This window comes from Nipponia nippon, unplaced genomic scaffold, assembly GCF_047370975.1.
Source record: "Nipponia nippon isolate SJK-2023a ecotype South Korea unplaced genomic scaffold, ASM4737097v1 scaffold_2, whole genome shotgun sequence".
In the NCBI taxonomy this organism is placed as follows: Eukaryota; Metazoa; Chordata; class Aves; order Pelecaniformes; family Threskiornithidae; genus Nipponia; species Nipponia nippon.
Window position 1 is genome coordinate 111619307 of NW_028262336.1, and position 14816 is coordinate 111634122.

Below are 14816 nucleotides of genomic sequence, written 5' to 3' on the forward strand. Positions count from 1 at the left end.
TGGAATGCCAACAATGTAGCGAATGTCCCGACTGCGCCCCGCACTCGGCGCCCGGGACGGCCGAGGGGGAAGATGGAGATCGGTCAGTGCCGTCGCGGTCGCCGCCGACGTCGTCGTTGTTGTTGAGCCGTTCTCTGACGGCACCCGGTAGGCGAGCGACGGCGCCGGGCGCCTCGAGGAGGTGAGAGAAGGGGAGGGGGGGCGCGGCGGTTTGCTCGCAGCCCCGGGTGTGAGCGCTACCCCCGCCCCCCCCCGGCTGCTGTGCCCTGAGGGGGAAGTCGTGTGGAGAAGGGGGGGGCGCGGAGGAGGGTCGGTCCTCGAAGCGGGAGTCAGCGTCCCGTGTATGTGCCCCCCTCCCCGGGGCAGCCTCGGCGCCCTGCCCGCACGCTCCGACATTTTCCGGACACCCGTGTGACAGCCCAGCCCTGGCGGGAGGGGGAGGGGGAGGGGGGTCCCGCCCGCCCGCCCGCCCGCCCGAGGCCGCTGCCCCAGGCCGGGCAGCCCGGCTCCCCCCCGCCGTGGGGACCGGCTCTGCGGGGTCCCCCAGCAGGCCGGAGCTGCTGGTAAACGGCCGGAGTTTATTTTGGGAGCTTTCTGCCTGCGAAAGGAGCGGGTTTGGGGCTGGGGGAGAAGGGGTTGGGGCGCCCGCGTTCCCCGGGGCTACTCCCGGCCGGCACGGGGCTTGGAGGCGGCGAGCCTGGGCCAGACCCCTCCGGGGTGGGGGATGTCTCTGGAGGCGGGGGCCGGGGGCATCCAGAGCCGGCGAGGTCCCGTCCGGCTGCGGCGGGGGCCCTGCTGTTCCCAGGCAGTTGAAGGTCACTGCCAAAATTGAGCACTTCGCCACCTTCTCTCCTGCCTCGTGAGCGGTGTGCGTGTTGAAATACCCCCTTCCCCGGCAAAGGCACTCGCGCAAATGACGCAAAAAAGCGTATTTGGAGTGTCCAGGCTCTGCGGTCAATTACTGCTGGTCTGCTGTGGATGGGGAAGGTGAGCTGTTTCCCACAGCGCTGGACTGGGCCAGTGCTTATGGTTGGCAGTGGGACACACAGGCACAGAGTTACTTTTGAACACTTTTTGTTAGCAGGAGGAATGTTTTGGGGAAAATCCTCGCTTCGTTTCTTTTCACTTTCACCGTGTGCCCACTTATAAAGGGGAGCAGGGTTTGTATAATAATGAAATTCCTGACACCGCACCCCCTGACAATCTTAAACTTCCAGTACAAAGTGGACGGTCCCTGCCTCCATGAATTTGTGCTCCAAAAAAACCAAAGCAATGCCTGTAAACTTAGAGAGGGAAGGCAGTTGTAGCAGTTTCTTAAAAGTTCACTCCTTCGTTCTGCAGTGATCGCTAGTTCAGCTCACTACAGTGCCTGCATGGTTATAGACTGGGAAACGGCTCGCCAGCTCCGGGTTTGGGACTTAGCTCGTGAAACACAGCTGAGCTTTAGTTTCTTGCCTGTGTCCCAGCTCCATCGAGCCACTAGCACACGCAGCCTGTTGGTGAATGAAGAAGCAGGAGCGTGAATAGCTAGTGCTGCTGGGACGACAGGCATCAGCATATAATTTCAGTGTGCTTGGTTGTTTGCTGCCAGAGCAGCTACTGGTATTTCTCAAATGAAGAAATATAATCAGTTATTCAAAAATTGTTCTAACTTGATTCAATTAAAGTAATGCTGCGCTTATTTGAAATATTATATCTTCAGGATAATGGAGAAGCTTCTAATTAGTGCAGAATGTGTAACATTTTGGGAAAAAAAAGCTTAGGATTGTTTAGTCAGAATGGCTTGAAGCTCAAAAATTATTCTGAAAAGTCATTTCTCGTGATGGCAGGAAGGCTATTGATATATTCATGCTGTAGGAAAGGTGCAGATCAGAAGAATTTGGAGTTATCCAAATCCAGATGTACAGTCAGAAATGCTTAGACAGAATTAGACACACTATGTATCTTTTAGAGCGTACAACCTGTTTATTTCTTGCTAAATAACAAATCACAGGAAGATTTTAAAAAGCAGGCAGCTTGTCTTTCTTTGTATATCATCTGTAATATTTAATGTTCTGATTTCTTGGCTTATCTTACATATTTAGTTAAAAAACCCTTCTCCAAAATATGAAACACGCTTGCGGTTAGCTCCAGTACTTACTGTTGTTGATGTTCTCATTCATACTGTCTAAATGATCAATGTTTCTTTCTGGTTTAGCAGTATTGTAAACGTAAGCTGACGAAGTTGCCAGCTGGCTTGACCTAGCATTATTAGACTCGAGCTTAGGCTAAAGGTCACAAAAGTTCTTTATGTGAAGCATGTGTGTAAGTGGGAACGCAGTCCTTTGCTGCAAGAAGGTGGGGGGGTTGCAAGCTTTTCCAGCGTGTCCCAGGCCTCGGGATTGGCACAGGGACTGAAAAGGAATAACAGTCCAGATTCCCAAACCCAGCCATATGGTGCCTGCTGCTGTCAGGAAAAGACAGTTATAGACCAATTAATTGCTCTGTATCTTTTAAGCACTAGCTAGTTATGATGTAATCCTGAAAAGGCTGCAATACTATTATGTTGTTGGTTTTTTTTTTTTAATCTTTTGCTATATTCTGACTAAGTAGACAAAATTCTATTCTTGGGATTCTTCAGTCGCTTTTGTCTTCATTGAGAACAATGAAAACTTTACCTGTTATTGACTCACAGCTGATTTGTTGTTTGTGGAAATATCAAAATCTAGGTGAACAGCTTTAGCACTTCCTTTAAAACAAGTGACAAACCCCGTCCAATATGCTCGTGGGCATTTATGTCACTCAGTCCTGTATGAGTTAAGGTTGCAGGATATCCTTAGAGAGTACCAAGTGGAGGAGCTCAAGACCTCGAATACATTATTGGTGTCTTTTAGTTAACTGAGCATTTAAATATTAGCAAAAGAGGCTGACATGGGTGCCCTTCATTGTGTGTTCTGAAGTAGTTTGATCCTAGAGCTTTCAGGGTAGAGTTCTACTGCTTTTCAGCCAAGACGTGGAGGAGTATATGGCATGTGTTGTAAGAACATAACATGTAGACTGTATCTCAAGTGATTAATCTGTGCTCCTGCATTTCAGACTGGTGAACCATCATAAAAGAGTCTAGGGTCTGACTTCACTGTTGCGTGTCAGGCCTTGGTTGTAGAGGCAATCTTGAAGTGGACTCTGAACTAATGAGGAAGCGGTGACGGGCTTCCGAGGTGAATGTGTCCAGATTCTCTTGGCCTTCACAATAGTAAGCTGTTTGCTTGGCGGTGAGAAGTGATAGTAAATGTATGGAAATGGTTGGTTTTTTGGGGAATACTATAGCTATCACAGGAAGAGTTGTCGCAATGAGTTGAGTTTTAGTATGAGCACGTGCAAATAAAGAAGAATACTTTCTGGAGAAACTCCTTCAGGTGATGAATGTGCTATGATCAGAAGTGAGGTGCCTTTTTAAAAGAAAAAAAATCCAGTCGACTTCTGAGTGAGTGAGAAGAACATACGGTGTGTTACAATCTTCTGTATTTGCGATTTGAAAACAACTGAACAAAATTCTAACCTTCCCAACAAAGTGGCTTGAGCACCATTCAGGAGTCACTTTGCAAGTGCCAATAGCACCAGCAGAAGCAAACTTGTGTAAACAGCATCAATAGCGAGATGATATTTCTGATTAAGCCATCTTTTTAATCCTTTTCCGAATGCACCATTATTTAATGTTTCTATTATGATGTTGCCGCAAAGACTTAGTTAAGGTAGGATTCTTGCTGTAACTTCATGCTGCATGGAGATCACAAGTTGCACAGTAGCTTGGCTGTGCTGCATAGTTGTTCTCAGCTGCCTGTCAGAAGAGGTACATAAAGCTGTCTGTCTTCTATTTTTTCTGTGTTGGGATGCTAACTGAGCTGATTCTGCCTCTTCTGCTGTTACTGAGTAGCTCCATCTACCGCTCTTTTCCCTTTCTACCCTATTAGGCACAGCTAATGAAATATCATATACCCTCCTCTCTCCCTTCCCTCCCCCCGCCCCCTTCCAGTTCTGGGGAGAATTTTTACCTTCAGAGTTTGCAAAGATATTCATGTGGAAAGGCAGAATATCTTGTCTTTCTGTTATTTACTTTGTTATTGAAATACCAGAAGTTGCTATGGTTAGAGTCATCAATATTTCCATTATAAATCTTTTTCATAAATTTCTGAAACTGAGCTCAGCTAATGTAAAAGAAAAAAATCTTAAGTGGGGGGGGAAACATTTCATGAGCATACTCTTCCCCAATTATGAAATAGGATAGGCTTGTCCAGGATTTGGTTATGCAATTGGGTGGGAACAGTTAGGTACTGTAAAATTCTTAAATGTTGTAGTTCTTAAGGCTTTTATTTCAATTTATTTTGACAATGAAACTTTAAAGAAAAAGGAATTATTTATTGATTATGTTGAGAAAGCCTCTTGGAATCCTGTTCTTGAAAACAGATAAAGTGAAAATCATTAAAGGGAATCCAGCTGTGACAGCTTAATAGGTTAAACTGATTCACTTTCACTTGATTAATTTTCATGCTGTCCCTTCAGAGGCAGTTACAGTATCAACTTAATTGCATGTACTTTCTATTTTCTTTTGTTTCAGACACTGTCATTCTGCAAAATGATGATTCCAAGGATTTTCATTTTCTGTAGGAAGCGTGAAGATCGTGATCTGAAGTAAAATGTTGGCAGAAGTTTCTTGAGAATTTTGCCTTTTCTTTTTCTCTTCGAAGGATTATGTTTACAAGAAATTGATACCATCAAGTGACACTTTTTCGAAATAAAGTAATTTAAAAAAACTAAGAATAAAGCTGTATTTATGCTCAGAGAAAACTGGATTAACAATGAGGCCAAAGACTTTTCCTGCTACGACATATTCTGGAAACAGCAGACAAAGGTTACAAGAGATTCGAGAAGGTTTAAAGCAACCATCCAAATCTTCAGGACTACCTATTGGACCAGGCAGTGAAACTTCTCTGGACCCTAAGATTTTAATAGGGAAGGATGCTGCAAGGCAGCAGCAGATGAGACAAACACCTAAGTTTGGACCATATCAGAAAGCTCTGCGAGAAATTAGATACTCTTTGCTGCCTTTTGCTAATGAGTCGAGCACTACAGCAGCTGTTGAAGTAAATAGGCAGATGCTCCAGGAACTGGTGAATGCAGGTTGCGATCAGGTACGTATGAGTTTGGAGGGGGATTGTCACTGCCTTCAAAATGCGTTTATACTCAGGACTGAGGAAAGGATTTTGATGGAAGTTCTCAAGCTTGCCAGTTGACAAAATGCACCGTTTCTTCTGGCAGTCGTGTTGCTGTATGACTAGCAGAGTAGATGGACTTGCTGTTGAGAGATGTGCCTAGTATGGGGTTAATTCATGTTAAAGATGGTCATGGTGACCTCTATGGTTCTCTTATGATTTCTCCAGTTGATACATAAGGCTGAACAGGGTAGCGTGTCTTTTTCCTTTTTTTTTTTTTGCCCTTTTTTTTCCTTCTTTTCTTCTTTTTTTCCCCTCAATACTGGAACAAGCCTTAGCTATGAGTAATAGGGTGGAATTTTGTGTGGCGTATCTAAGCTCAGTTCACTGTCAGAAGCAACTAAAGAAATGACAGAGACAGTATATGGTCTTTGAAGAAGCCCACCTGCTGTTTGCCAGAAGCGGGTGGAACTGGCTGGATGTTCAGGAAGCAGCAGTGGTTTGGTGCACACCTCTTCTTCCTCACTTTCTCTGCTTCTATCAAGAGGTGGTAGCCGTGTCTCAGATAAGGAACTTGGCACAGAGATGCTTGCTTTTGTCATTCCAACGTTGATGCTAGAATGTATTCTTAATTCAAAGATCTTTCACCTGGTGCAGAACAAGGTCTTTCTGTGTTGAGCTGGTTTCATGTTGCATGTGCTTCCAGTGTTGGTATTGACTTTCACCTCTGTCCAGGAATAGTTCAAAATTTTGCTTTTTAGAGATGAAGTGCCGTTTTGGGCTCAGATTCTGATTGTTGTAGAAACAACTTTTTTTCCTGTGTGATTGAATGGCGGTTGTTGACAAGCTGAAACATTTCCATTTATAGTCCTTGATATAAATTGGAGAGATCTAAAACCAAAGTGCTTTTGGTGGCATTTCCTTGATTTCAAAGCTTAACCTCCATTCGCTCATGGCAGAGTGTGAGTCTCTTGGCTCTCCTAGACCACATTCTGAATCTGTATAACAAAACTAACATCAAGCATTATTATAAACAGTCTGCATTTCTCTGGAGCTATATAGACATTAATTAGTGCTGTTTCTATTCCAAAGAGTTTATGCTATGTGAGATAATCAGAGCTAGAGTAGATTGCAGATCCAATGAGAAGTGCTGCAGTACAACTAAACACTTCCTGGTCCAGTGAACCAAGATACTGTACTGAATTATTTAACTGGAGAAACCAGGGATTTTCTCTGATCTTACGCATGCCATGAAAACACAGTGTTTTTTAGAACTCTACCCTCTAAATTTCCCTAGCTGTTTAGGATGAGAACACTCCCTGTGCGTATGAGCCAAGGTTAAATGAGCACAGCTGGATTCTGGATTGGAAATGCACATTTGGTAGGTTACATAGACAAATCGTTCACATACAGAACAGGCTTGTTGGACTGAAATCTTGGAAAGTACTTTGAGCACACTACAGCACAGAAATGTTAAGCCAATGTATAAAACAGAAATACCTGAGCACCTGTTAAAATGTCTTGGTATTAAAGGCAATGTAATGCACTATATGTGTAAAGTTTTTAATATCTTTAGCTATTTTGACTTCAACGTTCATACAGTGGTATTACTTCTTATAAAGCACTGAGAATAAGCCCAGTTCTGACTCCGATGTGGAGATTTTTGCTACCTCCTTGAATTTGCCTGCACATTTTTGGTTTGTTTGTTTTTTTTTTTCCCTCACTGGCCATGATCCATCCATCCTCACATTTAGCTTTTCTCCCTAGCTGTGACTTGTTGCGTGGAGACGGCATTATTTGGCCTATCCCTTAGGTGTGTTTGGCATTCAAACCTAAGCGTAAGCAGAATCCCATTCGGCTAGAGTCCAGATAGGTGTTCCAAAACTGGAGTCTTGTGGCTAAAAACGCTGGGTTTCCTGATGTGGGACCAGGCCATATGAAGGTTGGCTGTCCTGGAGGGCTGTGAATGAATGGGGCTTCTTGAGATGGTGTGAATGGTATCTGGCCCTGGGGATGGCATGGTGTAGGGTGACAGACTTGATTACTGCCTCTAGATTCTTCCTTCCCTCCTGAGCTGTTTTGAATCAAATGCTGAACTGTTGGAGAGTATGATGTGCAGTAAATCAGCCATCCCAAGCTACCCTGTCCCTGCTTGCAAATCAAAGCCTTTAAATGCCTACTGCACGGACACCTCCTGTACTCCTGCAGGCAGCTAACAGATCTCTGGTTTAACAGAGAAGTGAAGTCAGCTTCATTTTCTTTAGGGGTGGTTTTATTTACCTCTGGACCCACTGCTAGTGTGGGGTTGGTAAATGGGCATTGAAACCCCCCCCCCCCGGTCTTACAGCTCCACATCCTGCTTCATGATACACTAATCAGCTGTTAACAGCTGCAAGTGTCCTGAATTTGGCTATTTGTCATAAGAAACTCTAATCATGGGCATTCTAGGAAGCTGTGAAGAATGAATAGATGGCTATAACATTATTTGGTTTGATCTTATGTGAACTCCATTTTCAAGTTGGATTTGGGCTGATGCTTTTTGGTGTTCTAGATGGAACACTGGAAAGTAATCCTAACCTTGTGGGTAATCTGTTCTGGTGGACACCATGCAAGGATCGGGATTCTTCTTCAGTCTGTTTATTGGGCTACAATAAGGATTTTTGGAAGGGTGAAGGGGAGCAGTGACAATTAAGAAGGAAGGAGTACCAATTTTAGAGGCTGGGGAAGGGATACTGCTATTTATTACTCTTATTAGCTCCACTCATCTAGCGTATCTATAGCATGGTTAGATTTTTAACAACAACCATTTTACATACTACAAGAGATGTTGCCTATTAGGTAACATAAAGGTAGGATTTGTAGCTCCCTGTTCTGCCTGAGTGACTCTAAGTATTAAGATGAAATAGAAATTGGTTTAATTAAATAAAAAGGAAACATCATAACATGTTATTACTTTATTCTTGCTCTATGAGAGACCCACACAGACAGGAAATTGGTTATAAGCTAACTGGTAAACTTAACAAATACATAAAATGCAGTGTAATTCATGAAGTAAATACAAAATTCTTGTGTCTTTCAGTTACAGTCATCATAGGTGTTACATGTGGAAATGTTTTGGGTTGTGTTGTTGTTTTGTTGTGTTGTTTTTTTTTTTAAATTGATTAGGAAGTTGCCAGTGCCTTTTTAAATGACCCATGTTGTTTCACAAAGATTTCTTTTCAGCCATTGTGTAGCTTATGACTTTGTAGTGAAATTTGGCCCTCAGAATTTAATGGGCACTTTGCTGTTGACCTGAAAGAAGCCAGGCTTGCACTTTTTTTTTTTTAAGAAGTACAAAACAAAACTACACACATAATTAGTCATAGTTCTTCTCAAACAAATGGAGTAACTTGTCTGTTGTTTGCTTAAGTCATCCTTTCAACAGTAATTATTGAGCAAGTTTCCATCAAAAATAATTAGTGCAGCGTAAATTGTTTTGAAACTTGTAGAATATGAATGCAAAAGGCTGGACCGTTTTTGTTGCAAAAACTTGAAGCCAAAAGCACTGCTAATGTACTGTTCTTCAGTAAATAAAACTCCTTGGGCGTGGAAGTGTAACTTAGAGTCGCTGCAGAGGGACAGGAGTGTGGAGCGTCTGTCCTGCGGGCTGGTAAACCGCTGGAATCACCTGGGGCAACTGGATGGCGTTTGGGGTGTGGTGGTAAATGCAGCTGCTGTTGTGGATTGAATTTTTCTAATGAATAGATGCAATTGAGCATATGATCAGTGACATTCCAGCAACCTGAATGGGCTGTACTGTACTTACTGTACTTCCTTAGAGCATAAACAGCCACTGACATTGTAATGTAGAGTGGGCTGCAGCAGTTCTAGATGAACTGTGGAACGTTACACACTTATCGCTCCCCCGGCTTCCCTGCAAGCAAACTTCTTTTCTCTGAGCAAGGGTGCCTTTTCTGGGCGAAGATTTCTCGACATAGTTTGTTTGGGCAGCTGTTTTTAAGAAAAAATGATGGTTCAGTTTTTTTTACAGGCTGTGTACCTCCAGTAACATGCATCATGTACTATACACTGAATAACTGTGTGAATATGTGAAGTGGGGAAGTCCTTATGTTTAATTTTTTCCAGAGGCTTTTATAAATATCTCTGTAATAAAACATGTACACCCCACCTGTGCCAATATCAGAAGATTCTGAAGGGGAAGATCTGTCCTTTGGATGCTAATTATAGTGTCTTTCAAGGAACTGGAATGGTGTTTGTGGGTACTGTAATGTGTCTAAGAATATGATGCTGACCATCTTGTCATCTGTATTACATTGGATTAATGGAATTCACTTTGTAGAAGTGAGGTGGTTTTGGTGTGTTTGGGGGGGGGTGTTGTTTTTTGTTTTTTAATTCTCCTTCTTGCATTCCAGGATTCTTGTGATCTCTTCATCATGGATTACATCCTTTTTATTTAACCCATTTGGCAAAGATTCTACCCTGATTTGGGAACTACCGCTTGATTTTGGGAAACTTTGAGAATGGGGAATACAGTATTTATCTCAATTTGAACAAATATTTGCTCCTCTTTAAGTGAGGGAAATTCTGCTATGCCAAGCAGAGCTTGGGCAGAAAGTCCTTTTTATGTTTGCATGTGGAATTGGTATTGTGGTTTTTCTTTTCTATACAGGGTTTTAGGTCATGCTTGTTCACATACAATCCATGTGCCATCTAGCAGCGTGTTACTGAGCAGTATGACTTTTCATCCTATCATTGTAGTGATGAGAAGAAGCAGATAACAATGCAAAGTTAATACGTGGCTGGAGTTTTGCTTGTAGTAAAATATCTGTTGTGATGTATTTGTTAAGCGGACAAGTCTGAAAAGACAGCTTATCTTCGAGGTGAAGGGCAGCAAATCTTGTAATAGCCCTGAGCAAATGGGGGAATTAATTTCATAACATTGGCCTGTCCTGTAACAAAATTTTGTCTTCTGCTTGGGTAAACTTTACCTGTGGTGAGCATTCTGCTTGCCCAGCTATTTTCCAAAGCCTCCAGGATGAACATCTTAGTCATCTTCTGGGTGTTTTCGGTCCAGATTATTTTGTTAATGAAAAATGACTGAAGAATGAGCTGTTACAAGATTGTCTAGGTTATTCTGTAGGACATATGTTAAAGGTGGCAAGAGTCATTACAAGCTATCTTGCAGCTCAGGAGGAAATAAGTATTCTTGGGTTACAAGGAGAAAAAAGAGGCCTTCAAATGAGGGCACTCACTGCTGAATGCAGGAGAAGGATTTTATTTTAGCAACTGAAGTAGATTTGATAATTCAGGCCGACAGTCTCTTGTGTGTTCGTTTGCCTCCCTCATTTGAAGGTAAGTTGTTCACTCTCTGTTCTCTTGGCTACATGTGTTCAGAGCTTGTTTCATAACCTTTTTCATTCTAACATTCCTTTTTGGTTCCAGCCTTTTTCTCATTTCCGAGAAGTTTCGAGTATCATCCAGTGTTCTTCCATCAAAGCATGTAAGGAAATGTGTTTTCCCACCAATATGCCTGAAGGTAGCCCCTTAAGTCATTTCAGTTTTTAGCTGCTTCAGAAAAAGTGAGTCATAGCTTTCCAGGGGCTGAAAGCAAGAGGCAAGGATTGCTTTTGAGCTGATACCTGCCGACACCTCTCTCTTCTGTCCTGTTTCTCTTGTGTCCAGTCTACCTGCATTGCTGTCACTTCTTCATGAAACTTAGTCTGAATATACTTAAATCCTCTGTGTCGTGATGCAGTTCCTGCAATATATTTGGGAAGGTGCTCTTGGTCTTGTTCTGTGTGAGTGTGACTTAGAGTATGCTCTTGTCCTGCAGAAGGAAGAAAAAGAATTTTGTCTTTTCCCTTGCATTTTTGCGGTGGTGGAAATACTCCTTGGCAGTAGTAGGTGATTGCATGTGCTCCTTCACATGACAAAATGTGGCTTCTTGGCAGCTGGGCAGTAATATGGCACTGAACAAGACTGCAGTATGTTTTAAACTCTGCCCTTTATTCCTGTTAGTCTGCTTTTTTCTTCAGCAAACTATAGAATAAATTGCAACTTGGTAATAGGATTATGTTTGAAATGACAGAACAGGAATCAGATGCCAGACTTCAACTGCAGATAAGTGTGAATCTTGAGTTATGTTAAACTCATGCTTCCCTATTCCTCGTGTCAGATAATCATTCTAGAAGCTTGGGAGCTAATATAAAAGTCTAAAGTTATATATTGCTGTAACAGGGTGCAGGATTAACTTGCATTGGATACTTAAATTGTATTTATTAAAATTTAATTGCCAGAAGAAGGTTGAGCTATTCTTTCTTTTTTTTTTTTTTTAATAAAAAAGGAAATGGCTTCACAGTCACTAAAAATTCTGCATAAGCATTAACTTCAGTCTCTGAATAAAAAAAAGCCCTTGTGACCAAAAGTAAAGATTGCCATTATTATAACAGGAAGTTGATATCACAATAGTAATAGGGTGTAACTGTTCCTTCTGTTCCTTTTACATTTTTTTGTTGTTCTCAGCCTAAATCTCTGCTGCTCTTTTCAGTTGTATCTGAGAGGAACCAATGTGATTTTATGCTGAGACTGAAAAATAGCATCTCTGCATGGGGGGTACAGGGGGGAGTATTTTTTTGGTTGTGTTTGTAGTTGGCCTTTTTTTCTTTCTCAAAAAAAATTGAATGACACTTCTAAACTCAGAGAGAGGCTTTAGTAGAAGGACTGGATACAAGGCTTTTGCATGATACAGTCCGTAGAGGTAATCCAAGATGTGCATTTGGAATTCATTTAATTCAACCTAGGAATGCTTTCCTGATAGTTGCTAAACTAAATAAAAGCTTATGTTAAAGCTGCTAATTGAATATCAGTAGAATGCAAATGAAAGTCTATGACTGCATCTCATGTGATATACAGGCATGTGCCATACTTGTGTGGAGTGATTTTTTTTTTCTTTTCTTTTTCTTTTTTTATTTCCCTAAGGCATGGCCAAATATACAGAGTAACTTAACAATGGCAGTCCTTTTTCCTCACGGTTTTTTCATGCTGTACCCACAGGAAAAATTATTTTGCAGACATTTTGAAATTAGTTGATCAGCAGAACTGAAACTAAGTTAACAGGAAGAAAAAACATGGGGAATTTCATCTGTACCCTGTGTAGAAATACTGTCAGCAGGTACATGAGCTTGTAGTTATTTAAATTACAAAAGCGTAGCCAAGCATTCAGTTGCATAATATAATCTGATAAACTGAAGGGAACTAAGCTACTTTTTCTTCCATTTTATTTATAAAATGTCATTGCCAGATATTGTCATATTTGCCCAAGGACAGAATGAAGTTACTGTGACTGCATTTCCTGAAAGCATGGTAGTATTACAACTGTGTTTCTGTTTTCTGGAAATATTCAAGATGCTGGCTGAATTCTTACCAGACCCCTGTTGGAAAGAGAAACAGTGATCAGCATGGTCATGCCCAGGAGGCAGGGACTGAGGATTACACCACTGTTGCTGTGAAGGTGAATGGTTATGTGCTAGAAAACACAGCAGAAGTGCTTTTTGGTTGTGAGGTTGATCATGTCACTCTCAAGCAGACCACAGCTTGTTGGTGCTCCCTTGGGCACAGCATTCAAATCCTGCTCAGCAGCTGCTTGTGGTGGTGGTGACTCCTATATAATGTCCGTGCCCCATATGTGTTGTCTGTGTATCCCCCCAACCTGCCATAAATCAGGCTCCAGTACATATATTCTTTGTTCCTTGGGTGCTGGCTGTCTCTGTGACTTACAAATGCATGTATGCAATGCTGTCTAAGATACGCGAGGAGAGACATGAAAGAGACCTTTAGGTCGAATTTGCTTGGTGATGGCAGCTGCTGTTTTTCTCATTTGTTGGGTATGTCCATTAATTCCCCATCATTGCCTCTTTTTTTTTTTTTTTTTTTTTTTAACAATCTCAACGAACAGCTGGGCAGGTTTTCCTTTATTTGACTTAGGAAGGAATTCTGGCTGGATTGCAAGCTGCCTCACTACACATATAGCTACTGTAGAGTAGATGTTTTACAATCAGGTACTGCTGGAACAAATGCAGTTCGCACTAGTAAATTCTAGGAGGGACACCCTGTCTGTTTGCTTAAAGCTACAGATGTCTGTGTTAATTTGGGCCTTATCCTTACATAAGGTGTGTACAGCATGTGAAATACATTCCACTTTTTTCACTCTTTTCTGTTTATGTTCATAATGTAATTGTGAATGTAGCTTAGATCTGGTGTTTTTATGTTGCTTGGAGCTGAGACTTAGAGTGGAAAATGCTGGTCCTTATTTCTAGGTTTTCATCATTCCCTAGCTTTTTGGAAAAAAAAAAAAAAAAATTAAAAATGCCTCTGATTACCAAAATACAGGCTGAAGTTGCTGTGGCATTATGGTCTTCGGTGTTATCCTACCACAGCAGCAGCAGGCTCGTATTGTCCAGACTTGAGAGCAATCCCAATTTCCCATCTTCAGAAGATGCTTAAATAAAAGCCTGGTGAAAGTCAACCAGTCAACTTCTTGCTGTCTACCTGCTCTACATATCTGCTGCTGGTCACCCAAAATACTGTTGCTGCTGGAATATTTCTGACTTCATGTTACTTGGCAGCTGATGTGTCTGCCCTGATACCATGTGGCTTCTGCTGAGGTGGTTCTGTCAGCTCTGGTCTTGAGGGGTCACCCCGCTATGGTTGCAGCACAGCAAAACTAGTTTTGTTCTAATGGTCTTGTCCTGCCATCTGGACTGTCACTGGCAGTTCATAAGAAACTTCTTATATGCAAACTGACACATAGAAATTAGAGATGCGTGTGTGCATATCTGCCTTATGACGACCGCAATATTTGCATGGTACCAGCTGTTTGCAAAGAACTTAATCCATAGGATTTGGTACTGCACTGAAGATTTCGTTTTCAGTCCAAGTAAACAAGATTCTAATGTTTGAGGCTGTGTTCTGCTTCCCTGCAGTGCAAGAGATGGATTTTTCCTGATGAGAAGCTTGTGCTCTTCATTTTAACTGAATCCAAGCAATTAAAAATATTTCCCCAGGGAGGCAAGGGATGAAGAGAACAGGAGAGGATATGAAAATACTTTTAAAAAATTATTTCTAGGTCAGTTAATTTCAGAAAGCTGAAGCCAAAGAACACTGTGTACCTGTAACTTGCTGAATCAGGCAATGGCTATAGCTGGGACAGCCTGTGAAAATAACTGTTCCGTGCTGCTTTGTCTTTAATTGTTATCAGTGTATGCGTGCATATGTGAAACTGTTACTGCGACACATATTATCTTCTATGCATTTAGAGAAATACAAACGCAATGTAAGTGGAAAAATGTTGAGATTTAAATGTAGATTGCTTGAATGACCAGGCATTTTGCAACTGTTTTCTATATCCTTTGTTACTCTAATGCACGATTTGTAAATTACTCATTTCAGCCGAAGCATGCAAAGATGCAGTGTATTACTCCTCATGTACATAAAATGCTAGGAAGAAGACTGCTGATACTAGGTGATAATATAGTTAAGTTCTTGCCCTTCAAAGAGATTGACTTCAGTAGGGCAACTAGCAGTGTAAAGTTACTCCTGTATAAGTCTCTATATGGATAGGTTTGGATT

At 41.8% G+C, this 14816-nt stretch overlaps 1 protein-coding gene across 2 annotated transcripts in view; it reads left to right on the forward strand.

The window, feature by feature from the left end:
* LATS2 (large tumor suppressor kinase 2) overlaps window positions 1-14816 on the forward strand; it is a 51610-nt gene continuing 36794 nt past the window's right edge. The window contains exons 1-2 of one of the 2 annotated variants that reach the window (XM_087757564.1): window positions 1-181; window positions 4595-5168. In XM_087757564.1, coding sequence (XP_087613690.1) covers window positions 4836-5168 — 333 coding nt within the window. In that variant the 5' untranslated portion in view covers window positions 1-181; window positions 4595-4835. The remainder of the gene's footprint in view (window positions 182-4594; window positions 5169-14816) is intronic. The other variant, XM_087757565.1, reaches the window with a different exon arrangement.